The sequence below is a fragment of the Mustelus asterias genome, chromosome 2 (genome assembly GCF_964213995.1).
Source record: "Mustelus asterias chromosome 2, sMusAst1.hap1.1, whole genome shotgun sequence".
In the NCBI taxonomy this organism is placed as follows: Eukaryota; Metazoa; Chordata; class Chondrichthyes; order Carcharhiniformes; family Triakidae; genus Mustelus; species Mustelus asterias.
Genome location: NC_135802.1, coordinates 75,440,570 through 75,462,170, shown reverse-complemented (window position 1 = coordinate 75,462,170; position 21,601 = coordinate 75,440,570). Strand labels below are relative to the sequence as shown.

General features: G+C 40.1%; 2 protein-coding genes across 8 annotated transcripts in view; one reads left to right on the top strand and one right to left on the bottom strand.

Annotated features, from left to right (window-relative positions):
• bag1 (BCL2 associated athanogene 1) overlaps positions 1–14,024 on the top strand; it is a 25,939-nt gene extending 11,915 nt beyond the window's left edge. Inside the window, exons 6-8 of one of the 2 annotated variants that reach the window (XM_078237495.1) lie at positions 681–743; positions 5,434–5,553; positions 11,101–14,024. In XM_078237495.1, the coding sequence (XP_078093621.1) occupies positions 681–743; positions 5,434–5,523 (153 nt within the window). In that variant the 3' untranslated portion in view covers positions 5,524–5,553; positions 11,101–14,024. Of the gene's footprint in view, positions 1–680; positions 744–5,433; positions 5,904–11,100 lie in introns of those variants that run through there. The other variant, XM_078237487.1, reaches the window with a different exon arrangement.
• fastkd3 (FAST kinase domains 3) lies at positions 6,798–21,601 on the bottom strand. Of its 6 annotated transcripts, none has more exons than XM_078237447.1 (7): positions 21,172–21,255; positions 19,119–20,577; positions 17,874–17,959; positions 14,808–14,982; positions 14,065–14,134; positions 7,305–7,419; positions 6,798–7,089 (listed from the first exon to the last, which is right to left on the bottom strand). In XM_078237447.1, exons 2-7 carry the CDS (start codon positions 20,560–20,562, stop codon positions 6,991–6,993), a joined length of 1,989 nt encoding a protein of 662 aa, XP_078093573.1. In that variant the 5' UTR covers positions 20,563–20,577; positions 21,172–21,255; the 3' UTR covers positions 6,798–6,990. The 6 variants fall into 6 exon arrangements, with proteins under 6 accessions (XP_078093573.1, XP_078093600.1, XP_078093565.1 ...); XM_078237474.1 differs by lacking the exon at positions 21,172–21,255 and adding an exon at positions 21,517–21,601 and having other exon boundaries at positions 6,842–7,089; XM_078237439.1 differs by having other exon boundaries at positions 6,842–7,089; positions 21,125–21,233.

Genomic DNA, 21,601 nt, shown 5'->3' with positions numbered 1-21,601 from the left:
ATTATACTTTTGTGGGTTTTGCTATTTAAGTGGTTTTTAATCTGATTTTTCAGTGAAATTGCAGATTGCTTTTAGTAAAACCTAATTTAAAGTCATCCTTCGGTACTTGGGGCATTTAATAAAGAAATTGCAATAAATCCTGCCATTTAAATCTAATTGATTTAGAAATCTCAGATTTAATTTATGCAGAAACAGAAGTTATATACTTGCCTGGACAGTGTCTTCAACAGGATGTGAAAGCCTTTGCTTTATATGTGATCGCAGACACTAAACCGAGCACGCTTGTTAATCAACACACCTAAAACTGAGACATTTTCTTGAAAAATGTGAAACTGATGAACAAAACTACCCATCATGCAGATGAACACATTAAGAAAATCATCTTCATTTTTGCTTTGAAGCACATTGGGTGGAAGTTTTCAGTTTCATATTTCTCCAAGTGCATCGCTGCTACTTTGGTCCTGAACACAGCTAATATTGAGTGAAGTCTGAAGAAATTTTTAAAAAGATCTGTCACACAATCTTTAGCAAACTTGATGAAAACATCCCATATCGTAATGACCTCTCCCCTGTTTCAGGAAATTCCAAACTAAAGTTTAACTTTAAACAACACTAATTCAAATGTTTGCAAATTTACTATATATTCCTTATAAATAAAATATTTTAAATTAATTTTCAAGAGTTTGCCTGATGACTTTAGTGACTGCAGACATCGGAGGAAAGGACTAGTAAAGAATGTACAGGTGAGTCTACTTTTTTTTCATATTGGAGATTTAAAGTTATCTTTCTCCAGCAGTAGGTGATTGTTGCGGAAGTTGTGTTGCATGTTATTTAGTTCAGAAAGTTCTACTCTGAATTCAGTTTCATGTACGTATATACAGACTGTCAATGCCCAAAGTAGTATTTCCAGAATTTTCCTGTTTGTTGCTAAAATCTAATTGTTAAATTATTTGTTTTTCTTCATATCTCTACTATATTGAAATCCTTTTGGCAGTTAAAAACACTGAGGAACTTACTGATCTGAGGAACCTTCTGTAAGATTGAACCCATTACCTCTTTCTTTCCTCTTCTCCACCCTGACTCCAGCACGTTGCCTCTTCAGCTACCAAAACTGGACATAATACTCATGTACTGTGCTGACCATGATACCATATAATTTAAGCAGTACTCCCTCTACTGTTCTGGCTGTGTAGCTCAACATTGTATTGGCTTTATTGATGACTGCTTGGTACTTGTACATCCTGTGTGATTATACAGCAAAAGCAAAATATGTGCTGATCCCTTGTATCAGAGGTCTAAGACACAAAGAAAAACTGGAGACATTTGGAGCATGTAAAAGAGGCATCAGAAAGGTGATCCTGGAGGGAGATAAAATAGTTAACATATTAGAAGAAGGATGTCTGAAACATTTCCCAATTGCAAGAGGAGAGAAAGGGTTAATGACTTCAAATGTACAAAAGATGAATTTAAGACTGATATCAGGAAGCTCTGCAGTTTTTAATTAATAAAATTGATTTGGATATAGTAGAGATAACAAAAGCCTGGATTTGTTTAAAAACTCTGGGTGGATGAACTAAGGTGGACAAAATACAATCCAAGATCATTTATAAACATTCAGGCATCAATTAAGATACCAACTATACTTGAAATACACAGGATGGTTTTGAACCTGACGTTCAATAACATCTAAAGAAAATTAGATTTTTTTCTATAAAATCTGTAATTTTCTTTAGATGTTATTGAACGTCAGGTTCAAAACCATCCTGTGTATTTCAAGTATAGTTGGTATCTTAATTGATGCCTGAATGTTTATAAATGATCTTGGATTGTAACCTCAATCCTACAGATGCTGCCAGCTATATCTCCAATAGCCAGTATTGCTGAAAGAAAATACTGATGGGCGGCACGGTGGTTAGCACTGCTGCCTCACAGCGCCAAGAACCTGGGTTCGATTCCCGGCTTGGTTCACTGTCTGTGTGGAGTCTCCCCCTGTCTGCATGGATTTCTTCCAGGTGCTCCGGTTTCCTCCCACGGTCCAAAGATGTGCCGGTTAGGTGGATTGGCTATGCTAAATTGCCCCTTAGTATCAGGGGAACTAGCTAAGGTAAATGTATGGAGTTATGGGGATAGGGCCTGGGTGGGATTGTGATCAGTGCAGACTCGACAGACCAAATGGCCTCCTTCAGCACTGTAGGATTCTATGACAGAACAAAACTGCCTTGAATGTTTAAATGCTTACTGAACTTTATATTTCTAGCAGCATATCATTTTCATAGATTCTACTGTTCCTAGGTTGATGCCCAAAATTGCATTTTAATACAGAAACAATGACAGTTCAAACTCTGAACAGTGGATATTTTACTTCTATTTAATTAATTCTGTTATCTGGAAATAGGCGTATACAAGGTTTAAATCCAAACTCCCAATCACCAACATACATAATCAAGTAGTCTGAATATTTCGAATTTGATACTTCATGAGGTTGCTTTGGTAGACAAGGTGAAGGATAATCCTAAGAGCAAAAGAATAGTAAGGGATAAAATTGGTCCCCTTGAAGATCAGAGTGGTCGGCTATGTATGGAACCAAAAGAAATGGGGGAGATATTAAATGGGTTTTTTGCATCCGTATTTACTAAGGAAACTGGCATGGAGTCAATGGAAATAAGGCAAACAGGTTAGGGAGGTCATGGAACCTATACAGATTAAAGGGGAGAAAGTGCTTGCTGTCAAATCAGAGTAGATAAATCCCCAGGACCGGACAGGGTATTCCCTTGGACGCTGAAGGAGACTAGTGTTGAAATTGCAGGGGCCCTGGCAGATATATTAAAATATCGGTATCCACGGGTGAGGTGCCGGATGATTGGAGGATAGCTCATGTTGTTCCGTTGTTTAAAAAAGGCTCAAAAAGTAATGCGGGAAATTATAGGCCGGTAAGTTTGACGTCAGTAGTAGGTAAGTTATTGGAAGGAGTACTAAGATAGGATCTACAAATATTTGGATAGACAGGGACTTTAGGGAGAGTCAACATGGCTTTGTGCGTGGTAGGTCATGCTTAACCAATCTATTAGAGTTTTTCGAGGGGGTTACCAGGAAAGTGGATGAAGGGAAGGCAGTGCATGTTGTCTACATGGACTTCAGTAAGGCCTTTGACAAGGTCCCGCATGGGAGGTTAGTTAGGAAGGTTCAGTCGCTAGGTATACATGGAGAGGTAGTAAATTGGATTAGACATTGGCTCAATGGAAGAAGCCAGAGAGTGGTTGTGGAGGATTGCTTCTCTGAGTGGAGGCCTGTGACTAGTGGTGTGCCGCAGGGATCGGTGTTGGGTCCATTGTTGTTTGTCATCTATATCAATGATCTGGATGATAATGTGGTAAATTGGATCAGCAAATTTGCTGATGATACAAAGATTGGAGGTGTAGTGGACAGTGAGGAAGGTTTTCAAAGCTTGCAGAGGGATTTGGACCAGCTAGAAAAATGGGCTGAAAATGGCAGATGGAGTTTAATGCAGACAAGTGTGAGGTATTGCACCTTGGAAGGACAAACCAAGGTAGAACATACAAGGTAAATGGTAGGACTCTGAAGAGTGCAGTAGAACAGAGGGATCTGGGAATACAGATACATAATTCCCTAAAAGTGGCGTCACAGGTAGATAGGGTCGTAAAGACTGCTTTTGGTACATTGGCCTTTATAAATCAAAGTATTGAGTATAAGAGTTGGAATGTTATGGTGAGGTTGTATAAAACATTGGTGAGGCCGAGTTTAGAGTATTGTGTGCAGTTTTGGTCACCTAATTACAGGAAGGATATAAATAAGGTTGAAAGAGTGCAGAGAAGGTTCACAAGGATGTTGCCAGGACTTGAGAAAGTGAGTTACAGAGAAAGGTTGAATAGGTTAGGACTTTACTCCCTGGAGCGTAGAAGAATGAGGGGAGATTTGATAGAGGTGTATAAAATTATGATAGGTATAGATAGAGTGAATGCAAGCAGGCTTTTTCCACTGAGGCTAGGGGAGAAAAAAACTAGAGGACATGGGTTAAGGGTGAAGGGGGAAAAGTTTAAAGGGAATATTAGGGGGGGCTTCTTCACACAGAGAGTGGTGGGAGTGTGGAATGAGCTGCCAGATGAAGTGGTGAATGCGGGCTCACTTTTAACATTTAAGAAAAACTTGGACAGGTACATGGATGAGAGGGGTGTTGAGGGATATGGTCCAGGTGCAGGTCAGTGGGACTAGGCAGAAAAACGGTTCAGCACAGCCAAGAAGGGCCAAAAGGCCTGTTTCTGTGCTGTAATGTTCTATAATTCTATTTATTAGCCTGAATCTGGTAGCTGGAGTATTGGATCTGGCTCGGCAATACCTAGTTGACATTTCCTGGCTGGAATTTCCAACTCTTATGGCGTGAGAGTGCTCTGTATAAGCAGAGATTACCGTAGCTGAAATATTCAGTTAATTGCAGTCAAGTTTAAAAAATGTCCATGGGGCCGAAGGGACTTTGAGCCCAATTTGATAGCGCGCTCGAGTTACATTTTCATCTGCTAGATTTCAGCAGAGGCAGGTGGAACTTGATAGCACACGAGGCTTATCCCATTAGTTCTGCCCATTGTAAACCAAAACTTGCGTAGTCACTGTTTAAGTTGTACCTGGATGGAAATCTCTCCCCATTTGGGATGTGGCAAGTTAACAGTTGCAAAGCCAGCAATTGAAATTAACTCCGAAGCCACACCTGGCAGCATTTTTCTTTCTCCCGGATTTTAGAGCAGCATTTTATGAACCTATTGTGCAAATTACTTTGTCCAAGTTTGGGATGCGGTCAGGAGCTGGGATAGGCTGAAGATCAACCTTGCTGTACTTTTGGCAACAGACAAGGGTTCAGAATTTCTAGGCTCATGTACTTATTGATTAATTAAGATGAAGTGGTTTCACCCGCACAGACATTGGGCTGTAACTTCCAAGCTCCCCAGTGAGAGATTGGGGGCTACTCCAAAGATGTGTTGGGAAACCCCTCAAGGAACTTCACAGGTAGGCACCTATAGCTACTCAGGAAAAAAGTAGAATTAAAGGCTCTCTAATTTCTGGGTACTGATTATAAAGACCCAGATTGACCACCCCCATTGAACTCTCTTGCTTCCATCCACTACTAACCACCACCCCCACAGGACTCCTTTCACACCTCTAACCTACTGAAATAATTGGACATGGAGTGGCAATCTGACGCCAATTACCAATCCAAGTTATTTCCCAAGTTATTTTCAGGATGCCAGTCTGACCCGTTATATTTCTGACAGCCAGGGCACCACATGATTAGTTTCACATCTTGTTTTATAAAATGAAAATCACTATGCTGCAAGAATGGTCCAGATTGCCACCATCAAATGTATATGGAAAAACCGCTGCATTTTACCGTGAAGCTTGACATTTCTCCCCTTTTGGCTACAGACTTACTTGGCTCAGTGTGACGTTATTGAAACAAATATCTCGCAGGAACTAGAGAAACTTCAATCAAAAAACCTCGCTCTCGCTGACTGATTTTACAGAAAATAACTGAGAATTATTATAGTAAGGAACCACCCTGTTCAGATTTTACTATTTAATCTAAATAACTTTTAAATTATTTACAAAAACTGGTGTAAAAGATGATTTGGAGAACAGAAACTTTGTAATAAAGGTAGCTGTTTGCCTTCCAGGACAGTAACGTGTTTATTCTGAATTCTGTTACTCCAGAACATTCTCTATAACTACAAAGACACGGGGTTGTTTTAAAACACTTGGGGTCATACGTTCAAATATTAATGGACAACTTGACACAAATAAATATTGTTTTTGTATTCTGGCAGTGTGTTTTACTGCTTGCATGTGGTAGTTGGTCAAAATGCAATCTGCATTCCTTATTAAACTACTTCATCACATTCATTTGATGTCTAATTTCTTTAACAATCTTTGGTGATTTTCATTAATTTCTTAAACAAGGTTATACCGCATAATTGAAAACACAATTATACTGTGGCACTGCAGCAGCTATATATGTATTCACTCTACAGAGGGAGTTGGTGCTTAGTTATTGTAACACATCCGAGCTATACAGGGAACGAGGCAAGTCACCTTTCATTTTTCCTGACTTGAGATATCAGATGTGGAGATGCCGGCGTTGGACTGGGATAAAGCCAGTAAGAGTTTTAACCTGGTGTTGTTAAAACTCTTACTGCATTGAGATATCAGACCCAATGAAATATATGCAGAAACAGAAAAATATGACAATGTTGGGGCAAAAGATCAATTTAAGTTTGACAACCAACACTAACTGCATTGGATGTGTATGTGCACAAATCAATGAGATTGCAGAGCAGGGTGAGAGCGTGGTTAATAAAGCATGCAGGATCTTGGGCTTTATAAATAGGGACATAAAAGTACAAAAGCTAGAGAGTTATGATAAACCTGCATAAAACGGTGGTTTGGCCCAGCTGGAGTATTGTGTCCAGTGTGGTCACAACATTTCAGGAAAGACATGGAGAACATTGAAGGTGCAGAAAAGATTCATGAGAAGTGGTGGAGGGATAAGGAACTTCAGTTATGCAGGTAGATTGGAAAAACTGGGGCTGTTCACAAGAGGGGTGTGGGCAGAGTAGATGAGGAGAAATTATTCCTATTGGTGGAAGGATTGAGAATTCGAGAACCCTGATTTAAGATGATTGGGAAAAGAAGCAATAATGACAGGAGGGGAGGCTTTGTCATTAACCGATGGATATTCAGAATAACTTATTTACTACAAATAAGTGCATTTAAAACTGAATTGATTTTTTTTTAGTACCCTTTCTGTATAATGAAATGTACAAAATACACAACTAATAGTATTTTCAGAGTTTAAAAAATTACATTTATTTTCAGTAGCAATTTTATATAACTGTGTTCAAGCTGTAGGACGTCCACCATTGCATATTGTATGTTGATGGCATTGAGAGCTTTGAAGGTGGAAATTAATTGGCTCTTTTAGTTTCTTCACCAAGCAAGTCTATAGCTGTATGGAAAGATCTTCTTGTGCAAGTACGCTACCATCTCCTCCCTGTTCTGCAACCTGTCAAACTCATAGAATGGAATCTGGATAAAACAAAGGACAGGTTTTCATATGCATAAAGATAGTTTAGTAAATATGCATACATTTTTATAGCTACTAATTGTAATAAGTTATCTGTACAAATGTTTAATGTTGGAATTATGGTCAACAAAGCATTTTTATAGCCATATGTGTGTATCCCAAATGTTACTTTGTCATGAATGAGGTGATTTTGGTTTTCGCAGTTATGGATACTCACCTGCACAACATCATAGCCCAGCAGTCGCAGTTGCCTCTGTTTGATAGTTTCCTTACCAAGCAGATTGTGACTGTTTGCAGAGAACCTTCTCTGGTCATCAATGCATAGTGCTATTCTGAAAAAGATAATGAGAATACAAACATGTTTTCAGTAACAAATCCATATTGTGCCCTTAATAGGTTTCATGATTTTTAAAGTTGGAGTGTCATCAAGGGGCTTGGGGAGGGAGTTCCACAGAATGGAGCTAAACAATAGAAGAGGGTAGGAGGAGTGTCAGAACTGAGGCATGTTGGGCTGGGACAATAACAAAAATGCTAGATTGGTGGCAAGCAAAACCTAAAATGGAAATACTTGCAGAAATTCAGGATCGAGTTAATCCCTAATTGTATTTCCAGCTTTACCATTGGTATGGGTAATCCTGGAGTATTGACATGCAGTGTCTGCTAGCTAGTTCCTCAAGCTGGTGTACACTGATGATAGTGATAGCAATGTTACATCTGACCTCCATTGATTTGGATAAATTTGTTAATTTAGACAGACCATAGAAATTTCTGACGACCTTATTTAAAAAAAATGCAAAACACTCTGTACAGAGTACTTAACATTTCCATAGAAGGGAAATGTGTGGTGCTGTTTGGCTTTAGACCTTCTGAAACACTCTGCCAAACAAATCAAAGAGTAATGTCGAGAACAGCACCAGGAACTGCTCACGACATTCTTTGCTCTGCTCTGAGCAAAACATTTGATTCAGTCTCTTGTACATCCAAATCTTTGAAGCCCTGAGTTTAAAGTTTATTTATTAGTGTCACAAGTAGGTTTACATTAACACTGCAATGAAGTTACTGTGAAAATCCCCTAGTTGCCACACTCTGGCACCTGTTTGGGTACATTGAGGGAGTATTTAGCACAGCCATTGCACCGAACCTGCACATTTTTTGGGACTGTGGGAGGAAATCCATGTAACATTTCTATGGAAATGTTAAGTACTCTGTACAGAGTGTTTTGCATTTTTTTTGATAAGGTCGTCAGAAATTTCTATGGTCTAACAAATTTATCCAAATCAATGGAGGTCAGATGTAACATTGCTATCACTATCATGCAGTGTACACCAGCTTGAGGAACTAGCTAGCAGACACTGCATGTCAATACTCCAGGATTACCCACACCAATGGTAAAGCTGGAAATACAATTAGGGATTTTAACTAGATCCTGAATTTCTGCAAGTATTTCCATTTTAGGTTTTGCTTGCCACCAATCTAGCATTTATAATTTGTTAATGTCCCAGCCCAACATGCCTCAGTTCTGACACTCCTACCCTCTTCCCTATCTTCTATTGTTTAGCTCCATTCTGACTCCACACAGACAGTGACCCAAGCTGGGAATCGAACCTGGTCCCTGGTGCTGTGAGATAGCGGTGCTAACCACTGTGCCACCCACTTCTTCATAATCCTTCACTTAGTTCATGATGATATGACTACAGCTATCTTGAGTGCCTTCAGAATCCAGACCAGGGTCAAGCAAAGCTGGGTGACAGCCCCCAAACTATTTATAATCTACCTGATCGTAGCTCTTCACTCAAAGATCAACTAGTCGGAGTACTAAATACCACCTAGCTGGAACACCAACCTCAGTCAAATTAAACTGATCACTCTGCATACATAATCTACTTATATCCAAATGGTTTCAAATCAGTGTCAGCGGCCACTCTGCACCAGATTTGCAAGCCATGATGTATCTCTTCAATTCTGCACACAAGGGAGATTTAGCCTGTATTTCAATGTTGCCAAAACAAAACTCGTTTTCACCCACATTTGGTCATCTAAACATTCCACCTCCCAAATGTGTTGAAGGAGGAACTCTGAAATATGTTGAGCATTTTCTACCTTGGCAGCTACCTCTCTCAAGGTCATCACTGATGAGGAGATCCAATACCAGGTCCACCACCAACTCAGCCTTCTACGTACAACAGCAAATGTTTGACAACAAAGGCTCTGAGTCATGAATGTCTGCGTGTATAGAGCAGTTGTCACTACACTCCTGTACTGTGTATTGGCAACATAAGAACACAGAAATCCCATCACCAATGCCTGAACCACATCCGCTGGATTTAATGGGAGGATCATTGAATCAAAAGTTAAGTCCTTGAAGCCAACACCACAAACATTGAGACAAAACTGCAAAATCAATATCGATGGACTGTACAGTGGATAGTTGAAAAGCATCTTCTCCACCAGCTCGTTTTCTCAATTGGCCAGTCTTCTGGGGAAGAGACAGAAAACTCTTCAAAGATGTTCTGAAGCTTTCTTCAAAATGCAGTAGCATTGACAAGTTCACAATGGCAACAACTCGTCCATCAAAGCTGCATTACACTTTGAGTTGCAATGTCTTAACAGTGAGGCAGAGAAGGGAAGAAAATCCTGTCTCTGTATCTCACTACCTAACGAACATCCTGCCCGACCTTTTCATAGCTCTGCAGGTTGAACGTTGACTGGTTCAGTCACATGGCAAAAACTGACAATCCCGAATCATCCTTGAATTGACAGACAGATGAGGAAAACAATGACTTGACATTTCTTGCTAATGTTTAAATTTTTTGCTAATGTTTAAATTGGTTATATTTCTAAAAAACTGAACACCAATATATAAAATAGATTGAGGAAATAAAAAACTTGCTGTTAACATTACTGTTTTAATAATTGGTTTTTCACATTCTACATATCAAAGTACACAAGTAGGCCACTTAGCTGCTTAAGCCTGTTCTATTCAGATAGGTCACAGCTGACCTGTTAAAACATTGATGTGTAAATGCAGAGTACAGAAAAACATGGGTATTTTTATCAGCAATGACCAGTGTACAGAAGCACACAAGTGCCATCTAGTGATTTTACACTAAAATTTCCAAATGGTATTTTCACAAGGTTCAAGTTGAATACCAAAACTGGATACAGTCTGTTCACATCTGTGAAGTGATGGGATGGCATCTGTAAAGGGCAACTTACCATGGCAATGTAAAGCTCACTAAGCTATCATATGAAGCCACAGTTGTTGTGACAGGACATCTAATGGTAAACTTCTTTAGACTTGTCCTTGCAATTCAGAATTTTGCATGTGACAGGATGCTCAAAGTGTGAATGGATAAAGTCAGAGGCGGAAACAGCATCTGGGACCCAAACAACTTTATCAGTTTGAAGGATTGTGAAATAAACAGAAGAAGAAGGGTATATTGGAATTGTTGGGTACACTGAGGAAGAATTTAGCCTGGCCAATGCACTCAACCAGTACCTTTCAAACTGTGGGAGAGAACTGGAGTACCCGGAGGAAACCCATGCAGACTCCACACAGAGACAATTACTTGAACAGGCGCTGGAGTGTGGTGACTAGGGAATTTTCACAGCAACTTTATTGCAGTGTGAATGCAAGCCTAATTGTGACTAATAAATAAACTTTAACTTTTAAGCCGGGAATCGCACCTGGGTCCCTGGCACTGTAAAGCAGCAGTGCTAACCATTGTGCCACCGACGTTGCTGCAATACAGTTTGGAAATGGTACATTCACCACCGATGCATAGGAGGCAGCAATGTTTAAGGTGTTGGATAGGATACCAATCAAGAGGGATGCTTTGCCCTGGGTGATGTCGAGCTTCAAGTGTTATTGGAGCTGCACTTATCCAGGCAAATGGACAGTATTCCATCACACTCCTGACTTATGCCCTTTAGGTGGTAGACAGGTTTTATGGAATCATTAGGTGAGTTATATGCTGTAGAATTCCCTAACTTTAACCTCTTTTTGTATTTAGATGGTTGTCCAGTTAAGTTTCTGATCGATAGTAACCCAGTGAAGATGATGCCATTGAATATCAAGGAGAGATGATCTTGGAGATTATCAGTACCCTGCATTTACAGCACAAATGTTTTTGCCACTTATCAGCCGAAGTCTGAATGTTGTCCAGATCTTGCTGCCTATGGGCCCGGACTGCTTCAGTTACATCAACGAACATCCACACTTCTGACTTTAAATAAAATATGCTTAGGCCTAAGACACTATCTTGAAGAAGTCCTGGAGCGATGTCTTGTGACTAAGATGATTGACCTCCAACAACCACAAATATCTTCCTTTGTGCTAAGTATGACTCCTGTCAATGGACAGTTTCCCTGATTCCCACTGACTTCAATTTTGATAGGGCTCCCAGATGCCACACTCAGTCAAGTGCTGCCCTGATGTCAAGGGCAGTCATTCCCATCTCATCTCGAGTTCAACTTTTTTATCCATGTTTGGAACAAGGCTGTAATGAGGTCTATCTGATTCTCTCCTGAAGCTGCACTCTACTAACAACACCATTAGTCTCAGTTGTTTCATCAGCAAAGTCTGGCCGATTGTGTCTGTATTTTGTCAAATGGTCACTGATCTGAAACATTAACCTCATTTCTATCTTGATACTGACCTGCTGAGGTTTTCCAACATGTGGACAATTCTGCTTTTGTATTAGTCAGCACTGATTTTGCTTTTAATTTTGGCTCAGATATTGCAGTAGTAATGATGGCAAAAGTCAGCATTCAGTACCATTACTCTTCCAAAGCTGACAGTAACTTCTGCAGTTGGCACATGTGGAAATCCAGAAGCTGCTGTCAGTGATTCTATGGTACACTGTTGCAGTCCCTGCCGATGGCAATCAATTAGAAAACACTTGAAAAAGTCTAACAGGGTTTTAATGGTGTATTAAGCTCATAATTACTGTTAAATGGATTCACTGACCCTGAAAAGCAAATTTTATATTTGCGGAATGTTAAATCGCTTCACTGATAATTCAGATGTTAATAATTGCTCAGCAAGTTTTTGATGTTTCAGCTTTTTTTTCTTGGTATGTTACCTGTACTTCAACATGATTTGGCTCCTCCCCTGCATGATGATGCTCGGAAATCCCCAGGAGTTGGCACTAGATTTAAACTGGCATCAAAAATTGCAAAATCCAAGCCACAGCTTTTTGTTGATCAAGGACATTTTTCTTCTGATTTTGGTGAATGTAAAGCATCAGCTCAATGTAGCGCAGGAAACTCAGGCAAGAGGATTGCACATATATAACATAGCCTATTTTAGGTTCTATTTCAATATGGAATTCTCCCAACCAATGTTTCCTCAATGGACTGTACCAATGCTTCGCACCCATGCATAATGAGGAGAATTTCCCTTTCTCTTCACTCTCACTTAGCACCCTTAGATATATAAAGTGTCAGTCATTCCAGTGACTGGTGCCATGATGCGAACATGAAAGTGAACACTTTCAGCAGGTAAGCATCTTTTAAGGTTGTCCACAATTTTGAACAAGTTTACATTCTTAAAGGATTCCAATTCTTTGATAACCCTCGTTATTATCTGGAATAATTCCTTGGTGTAGAAGTGAAAAACAAGATTCTTTATTTCTAGTTCCTTGCACCTTGGACATTTTAGTTGAAATTTTTTCCCTCACTTTTCCCTTTCCAGGTGTTATAAGAGTCTGTTTCACTTCCATCTGAATCATTTGCTATCGCCAAGTAGAGATCTGACTTACATTTTGTGGCAGGCCTAGTAGAACAGGTGTGAAACAATCGTACATGACAGCCACCAGCTCATATTCTAGACCAGCCAAGCATTTTGGTTTCTTAGATTGGTTGAAATACCCCTCATGTATGATCTTTTGAATTTCCTTCCCCCAACCTAACTAGGTCAAATCCTCAACCACTGTTCTTTTTATCCTTCTCTGAAAGGACATTCGTGCCAATCATCTTCACCAACAATATAATGATTCCATTTGAAATGCCATTATTGCTGATGACACCATCCTCTACAGAGTTAGCTCTGACGGTGAGCTGCAATCAAAATAATTGTAGACCAATACTGACAGACCTGAACACAAGAACAAGTGACAGTATTCATTTCAATAAAAGAACATGCCAATAAAACTACTGGATGAGATTAAATGATACTATGTAATTTTGCAATGGGATTCAAACCCACTTGACTTATATTTAGCCTGTTAATTTGGTCATCATAATAGTGATTCAAACTGATGCAAATGATCAGCAACATTGCCTGGAAAAGTATCTCAAATCTAACAACCTAAAGTTTGTAAATCACAGATGAAACGCTGCAGTACTGTTTAAAAAAAGAGAAAATTCATCTCTTGGATGTGCATAGACTTAATCAATCCATTGGCCTGCAGATTAGTGCGTTTGACGAACAGATCCTACTCATATGCCTGGATTTTTAGTGGCTATAAAAACAAAAGCTGCTAACATTTAAGCCAGCATTTATGTTTTTGCCAGGACCAAAGGAACAACTCTTAATTACATCTCAACATCACGGCATAGAATTTTTATGAGGGCTCTGATCGTCAGCCATAACTTCAGCAGAGACTCTGAAAAAAAGTGGTATAAATGACCAGATATGGAGATTCTGCGAGTCTTCCAGAGAGTGGAATCAGCTGCAACCCACTGTACTTTAAATACAGAAAATGAAACATAGGACAAACGATGGTTGTTTGAGTGTACATTAGGCTATTGGAAGTCTGCAACATTTCCGTTCTTTTCCCAGTACCATTTCCATCTGCTATCAATCATCAGGGATAGATTTAGGACAAGACGTTGTCTCTTTTTCAAATTTTCCCTAATTGGACACTAACGCCACTATTCCTACATTGCTCCAGTGCTGTGCTGCATTCTATTAAATAAAAAAATTCTCTGATGGACATCAGCTTCGTCAATCCATCGAAATTAAAGGTTCTCACCTTCTGAATACTTCTTCACGTTGAGAGGTGGGAAGCACATATCCTTCTTCATCCAACTTGATCTCTGCATCTGAAAAAGTGTAATCGATTTATTTTTTTCCCCTTAAAAAAGCCAAAGCTACAAGCTTGTTTTGTAGAGCTGCTCAGAGGCATTAATTTAGTGGTGCATAGCATGTGGGAGTATGTTGCTGAGCTTCCATATAGTTAGTAATAGACAGCCACTGAGCAGAGGCTGAACACTTTTCCAAACAAATAAAGGGGTGGTTATAAACCTCTTTGTAAATTCTAACAGAGCAATATTGATAAAGGCCTAGGAATGGAACACTGTCCATTTTCTCAGCAAGTATATCATTATAGAAAAAACAGGATAGGGAGAACCATTTTGTATTTTTATTTCAAGAGTATTGCACCACTTTACCATTATAAAGTTATTACAAAAAACCATATCTTAACACTTAAAGAAAATTCACTGCAGAAAAGAAAAAAATGGAAGGAGCTGACCTTTGGATTCATTCTTTTCATGCACACAAAAACATATCATTTTTCCCCCCAACAAAATATTAATGATTCAATACAGCATTTGTACTAGAAAGAATGGGTAAACAGACTTTCCTCAGATATATCTGTAGTAATGTTGGCTTTATGAATGCTAGAGATACAAAAGCAGAATTGTATATACCAACAACACAGTTCTATGGTGAACATCTAGTTTCCAAAAAGAAATTAGCAAATGCTTGCAATACCTAATGTATATCCATATGGTGTCAGCACACGGGAAGCAAAGTAATTCCTTGCTCCAAGAAGATCTGTCAGGGCATTCTTAACCTTGTTGTAGAGATGTTCATCCACCAAGCTTTCTACTGAGCGTCCTGATGTAAGAAATGATTTTACCCGATACTTTGGAGGAAGGTTAGGACCCTGTTGAGAAACAAAGCTAGTAAATTCTATGAAATTAGAGGTGTGCCTGTGCCATACATGAAGTATTGGGTCATATGAACTGAGGGATATCTTATTTCACTGGACATGATGTTCTTTATCACTTTAATTCATCTTAGAAAGAAAGATTAGCACTTTTCATCACCACCCACATCACACAGTGCTTTACAGCCAATGAAGTACTCTTGAAATATAGTCATTGCTGTAATATTGTCTGCAGGAATAGTGCCAGAAGACTGAAGGATAGCAAATGTTGTCCCCTTGTTCAAGAAGGGGAGTAGAGACAACCCTGGTAATCATAGACCAGTGAGCCTTATTTCCGTTGTGGGCAAAGTTTTGGAAAGGATTATAAGAGACAGGATTTATAATCATCTAGAAAGGAACAATTTGATTAGGGATAGTCAATATGGTTTTGTGAAAGGTAGGTCGTGCCTCACAAACCTTATTGAGTTCTTTGAGAAGGTGACCAAAAAGGTGGATGAGGGTAAAGCAGTTGATGTGGTGTATATGGATTTCAGTAAAGCGTTTGATAAGGTTCCCCATGGTAGGCTATTGCAGGAAATATGGAGGCATGGGATTGAGGGTGATTTAGCGGTTTGGATCAGAAATTGGCTAGCTGTAAGAAGACAGAGGGTGGAGGTTGATGGGAAATGTTCATCCTGGAGTTCAGTTACTAGTGGTGTACCACAAGGATCTGTTTTGGGGCCACTGCTGTTTGTCATTTTTATAAATGACCTGGATGAGGGCGTAGAAGGCTGGGTTAGGAAATTTGCAGATGACACTAAAGTCAGTGGAGTGGTGGACAGTGCAGAAGGATGTTGCAGGTGACAGAGGGACATAGATAAGCTGCAGAGCTGGGCTGAGAGGTGGCAAATGGAGTTTAATGCAGAAAATTGTGAGGTGACTCACTTTGGAAGGAGTAACAAGAATACAGAGTACTGGGCTAATGGTAAGATACTTGGTAGTGTGGATGTGCAGAGAGATCTCGGTGTCCATGTGCATAGATCCCTGAAAGTTGGCACCCAGGTTGATAGGGTTGTTAAGAAGGCGTACTGTGTGTTAGCTTTTATTGGTAGAGGGATTGAGTTTCGGAGCCATGATGTCATGTTGCAGCTGTACAAAACTCTGGTGCAGCCACACTTGGAGTATTGCGTACAGTTCTGGTCGCCGCATCATAGGAAGGATGTGAAAGCATTGGAAAGGGTGCAGAGGAGATTTACCAGGATGTTGCCTGGTATGGTGGGAAGGTCTTATGAGGAAAGGCTGAGTGACTTGAGGCTGTTTTCGTTAGAGAGAAGGTTAAGAGGTGACTTAATAGAGGCATACAAGATGATCAGAGGATTAGATAGGGTGGACAGTGAGAGCCTTTTTCCTCGGATGGTGATGGCTAGCACTAGGGGACATAGCTTTAAATTGAGGGGTGATAAATATAGGACAGATGTCAGAGGTAGGTTCTTTACTCAGAGAGTGGTAAGGGCGTGGAATGCCCTGCCTGCAACAGTAGTGGACTCGCCAACATTAAGGGCATTTAAAGGGTCATTGGATAAACATATGGATGATATTGGAATAGTGTAGGTTAGATGGGCTTTAGATTGGTTTCACAGGTTGGCGCAACATCGAGGGCCGAAGGGTCTGTACTGCGCTGTAATGTTCTATGTAATATAGGAAATACAGCAGCTAACTTGCATATAGCAAGCTCCCACTAACAATCATGTGAAAATGATCAGTCCATCCTTTTTGTTGTTACTGATTGATTCCCACCCACAAGAAGTGTGTTAAAGCAAATAGTATTTAAGGGGGGGCCAGATAGGCTCCTGAGGGAGAAGGGAATAGAGTTAAATGAGAAAGGATATGAGGCTTGAGTTCAGCATAGACTATCTACAGGCACTGGTTGGCTTTTTTGCTATATTTTCTATGTAACCCTAAGAATTTGTTGGGAAAACAATGGCATAGGCCATTTATTAGTTTGTAAACAACTCAGCAATTTATGCCAAACAAAAGTTATGCTAGAAGTTGAGGATCACCACAACTTGCTAGGTGATTTATACCAACCTGTTGTAAGCCTTGCAATGACTAGAGTTTGCCCAAAATATTTCTGCATTTGAGCTGCTAAAATCAATTAAACTCTCCACAAAAAGTAATGTTGATAGTTCGCATTGCAAGGAACTTTTTAATGATGAGAATCATGTTCTTGCAATGCCATTCAACTTCAGAGACCGAGATGAAGAGCAATTTAAACTGTGATGTCTCGCTCTTGCAAGAGGTGTTAAATTGTTGAGAGCTTTTTAAAATGTTAAATGTATTGTTTCTTACTTTTCCTATACCTTTTTCTGCCCTCTCATTCTCAATCTAGTCTTTCTTTCCCTCTCTTTATTTTGCTTTCTGTATTTTATTTAAAGGACCAGAATTTCCTCTACATTGTTCCTCAGTTTCTTTCTGTGTCCTTAAATTTAAATCGTTAAGGAGACAGTCTGGTAGTCCCATTGTTCACCAATGGTCCCAGATACCTTGTTGATCTCACTGCAGTTATCAACTCTCACTTGAAGTATAAAGTTTTTTTCAGCCGAATGGTCAGGAAATCCAACTCATACAAGATGCCCTGCTTCAGCAAATTCCAACCTAATAGCACTCCATAGCTCAGCAGAAGATCATCCCTATCACAGAAGGGGTCAGATTAGTCTCAAGTTTTTAATTTTCAGAATGTATGATTTTAAATTAAAACTTAACCATGTTTACGTGGCCTGGTCAAATTAATCCTCTTCCTCGAACCCTGTTTCAAGTCTAAACTTGGTCTTAACTCACCGTGGGCAATGTACAAGAGAAATATTTGTTTTACAATACATCAAGGCAAACAATTAAAAAATCTAACATACCTCATATGTTCGACATTCCAGTTTCATAGTCATGAACAGCTGGGTCAGCTGGGCAAGGACAAATTTGTCAAAACCTGTTCCTTCTGCTATTAGGATATATAAACAAAAGTATCAAATTGAAAATGACCCATACCATTTGGAGTTAGGTATTATCATCATTACTGCTTTAATAAAACTGAGGGCATTACAGACAAGTACTAAATTGAAACTAAGTTAGCTAATCTGAGAGTGAGAAGCAATTTGCTATGTTTGCTGCTTTCTGCTGCACGTGTGTTGACATACACTGCCTGTCCAAGAAGTTTAGCTGAAAACAAAATCTGAACCATAAGTGAAGCTTCCTTAATTTTGGCTAACACATGAAGAATGAACATTTGGGTGGTATTCTGGAGGTCTTCTTGTGGCTGTGAGACTGTACCGCAGTAGGAATCTGACCTTAATAGAGGAATGTTTTCATAGAATCCCGACAGTGCAGAAGACCACCAAATCTCTGACAGAGCATCCCACCCAGGTCCTTTCTCGCAACACCACATATTTATCCTGCCAATCCCCCTAACCTACACATCTTGGGACACCAAGGGGCAATTCAGCATGGCCAATCCATTTAACCTGCACACTGTGGACTGCTGGAGGAAACCCACATATACACAGGGAGAATGTGCAAACTCCACACAATCATCAACGGCCAGAATTGAACCTGGTACTGCGCCTCTCAGAGCTCTGATGAAGGGCCATCAGACTCAAAACGTTGGCTCTATTATCTCTCCAAGGAGAGATACTATCAGACCTGAGATTGTCCAATATTTTTGGTTCTTGTTTCAGATTCCAGCATCCACAATAATTTGCTTTTATAACAATCCTGCAGGTCTGCTTTGATAACAGACAGAAAAATGGAAATAAAATTATTTTAAAATGTCACTATTGTTTTTTTTAGGCAATGTGTAGATATTTCAAACAGAAAGCTTAATTATAACCTCTGTTGCTGGCTTCTCTTCCCCCTAGGAACAGAGTATCAAACTCCACCCCCACAAAGCCCACTACTGACATAGTCAGTCAAGAACTCTTACCATAAAAATATTCCTCAAACTTTGTCACCATTGTCAAAATTAATCTCTTTCTCTCTTCAAAATCAGCTAATAAATTTACCATTTTGCAATGAAATAAATCATGAAAAGAGCACTTTGCTTCTACATCACAAGAATGGTATATATGTTATGAGAACCAGAATCATTAAACAGCTTAGCTCACCTTCCAGCTGTTGCAGAAAGTATGGACTAAAGATTTTGGCTACAAAATTTACAGGAAAGCGTTCTATCAATATACATGAATGGAGGAGGTTCAGCAGAGTACGTGGCTGAAATTGTGAAAATCGTCTTCTTAATAGGTTTTCAATCTTTCGAAAAAGCTGACCTGCATTTGGCGGCAGATAGTTCAACTTGCCAAAGGGTATAATTTGTAAGGCAATTTCTTTAGTTGTAAAATTATCTGAATTATAAACAAAACTCTCGGCAACTGCATCAAATATGGGCGGTGACAGGATCCGCCGCTGGCTGCAATACTGCATCACTTTGCTGATTGCTTCTGGCTGCATGACAAAGGCTTTTTTGGGGACATTTCTTTCCAGAGCATCAGTGAAAAACCTGTCACTGTGTCCAAAGTACATTAGAGCATTCAATACCACTACGAGCTCCTGATCAGAGAAATGAGGGACATGTCTCACTGAATGTTTACACAGATTAATTACTAAAGGAATCGCTCGGGTTTGCTTGAGGACAACCATTGCATTAAGAATGTCATTTTTGGCTTTGCGACCCAGCCTGGAAGCTAAATGAAAGGTGTGGGTGTTCATTTTGTTCAGCAGCTGCTGGTAATTTCCTCCTTCACCCACACCAGCCTCCAGCAAGTTATAAACCATTGCTATCTCTTCAGACGTCCAGTCATCCATTTTCTGCGTTTGAATTTCCTCCATCATTTGCTTAAGCATCTGACATCCTGGGCCCTCCAAGTCCAGCAAAGCCTTGCCCAGCAAACACAAGTCTGCAATGACCATCTGCCCTTTATTGAGCCGCACCCGACATTCTGACAGTAATTGCACCATGAGGGTGCTCTGTGGGTCCACATACAATTGAACGCAAGCATACAATGCAGTCACCAGTCCTGTGGTGCTGAGCCGCGAAGATTCATGCTCAAATTGGAAACACAATGCCTTGAAGACCTCATTCTCCAGCAGTACTGCAGGATTCTTCAGTCCATCCCCATCTCTTTCAATCTGTGACATTTTAAGCAAAGCGGAAGCTGCCATTGTATCCGTAATGGACGTCAAAGAGTTTAGCAATTTAAAAATGTGTTTCACAGTTTTACAACTGTTTAAATCTTTCAAAAAATTCTGTTCATTGGAGGATGCATGTTGCTTGCAGTCCAACTTAAAGTTCTCCCCAGCATCCCCATGGAGGCACACTGTCCCCAAGTTACAGCAAGGTTGGTCTCTGACCACATTGTGGTATCCTTTATTGGGAACCCATTGATGCCATGCCTTTCGAGGTTCTGTTGACAAAGTCCGGCTACACTGTGGATACAGAATTTTGCTAAGGCTATTGAGGGGATACAATTGCCATTTGATGGTGCGTAAAAAGCTGTATGTTTGCAACTCAGTTGAAACAAAATGAAACACTCTTAGAAGATTTAATGCCATAGCCACTTCAATTACCTGTTGGAAAAAGAAAGGATTGGAGGAATCAGGATAGTCACAAGTTCCCAACATTATGATGCATGATGTTTACAAAAGATTAACAACTAGAGAAATTGCATTCAGCATCTGCAATAAATGTGAAAAATATTTCAAATAAATATTTTAAATTTTGAAAGTTTGTCACAACTGAGGATTCAATTAATAAGCAACAACAAATAATTTTCCCACGTGACCTCTATTTGTTAATGTAACATTTGCTGATATCAAATGCTGCAGATTTAAGGTTGGGACAGCAGATGGCAAAGAATTGAGACATTAATCTTTTCCCAGTTTTCCTTCTCTCGTCTCAGGCTGCTGATTCAGACTCTGTCTGTCTGCCCTTGCAGCCCCTGTTCCTGGTTCACCATCCCTCCTTAAAGACTTCAGACAGAGAGAATCGGCACCGGGCCCACAACCGGGTTAGCGCCCGGTGAGACTGGCCTGATAGGCTTCTTACTGACCTTCCTACACCAGAGACCGACCCTGTCCCCCCGCCGCGGCCTGCCTGCCTGCCTCCTCTACTCACCGCCCCTGCCCAGCCTGTCCCCCGCCCGGGCCAGTCTCCCTCCTCACCGCTACATGCAGCCACCAGCGAGAGCCTCGCCAAGCGGCCGACTCCCCGCTTTTCCGGAGTTGCAGTCTCTGCTCTGCAGATTCACGCCCACAGTCTGAGCTGATTCAGTGAGGGGGTTGTTTTCTGATCACAATTACATCGTTGAAATCATCAGCTGAGCTTCTCTTTGACTCGCCTTTATTGTATTTTTTTACAGTGCCTATTAACAAGGGATCTCCAAGTTCATTGAAAAGGCCTGTTAAATGCATAAATATATATATATTTTACTAGGTACATGCTTGGAGAGGGGCCCAAATAAAAAACTATGCCCTCACAACATTCCAGGTACAAAATACTTCACTTACAGTCTGCCTCCTCAACCCTTTGGACACATGCAGGCTGTTCCACGTCCACACTGTAGCCCAACGTGCCTCTGCTCACCCTACCAAC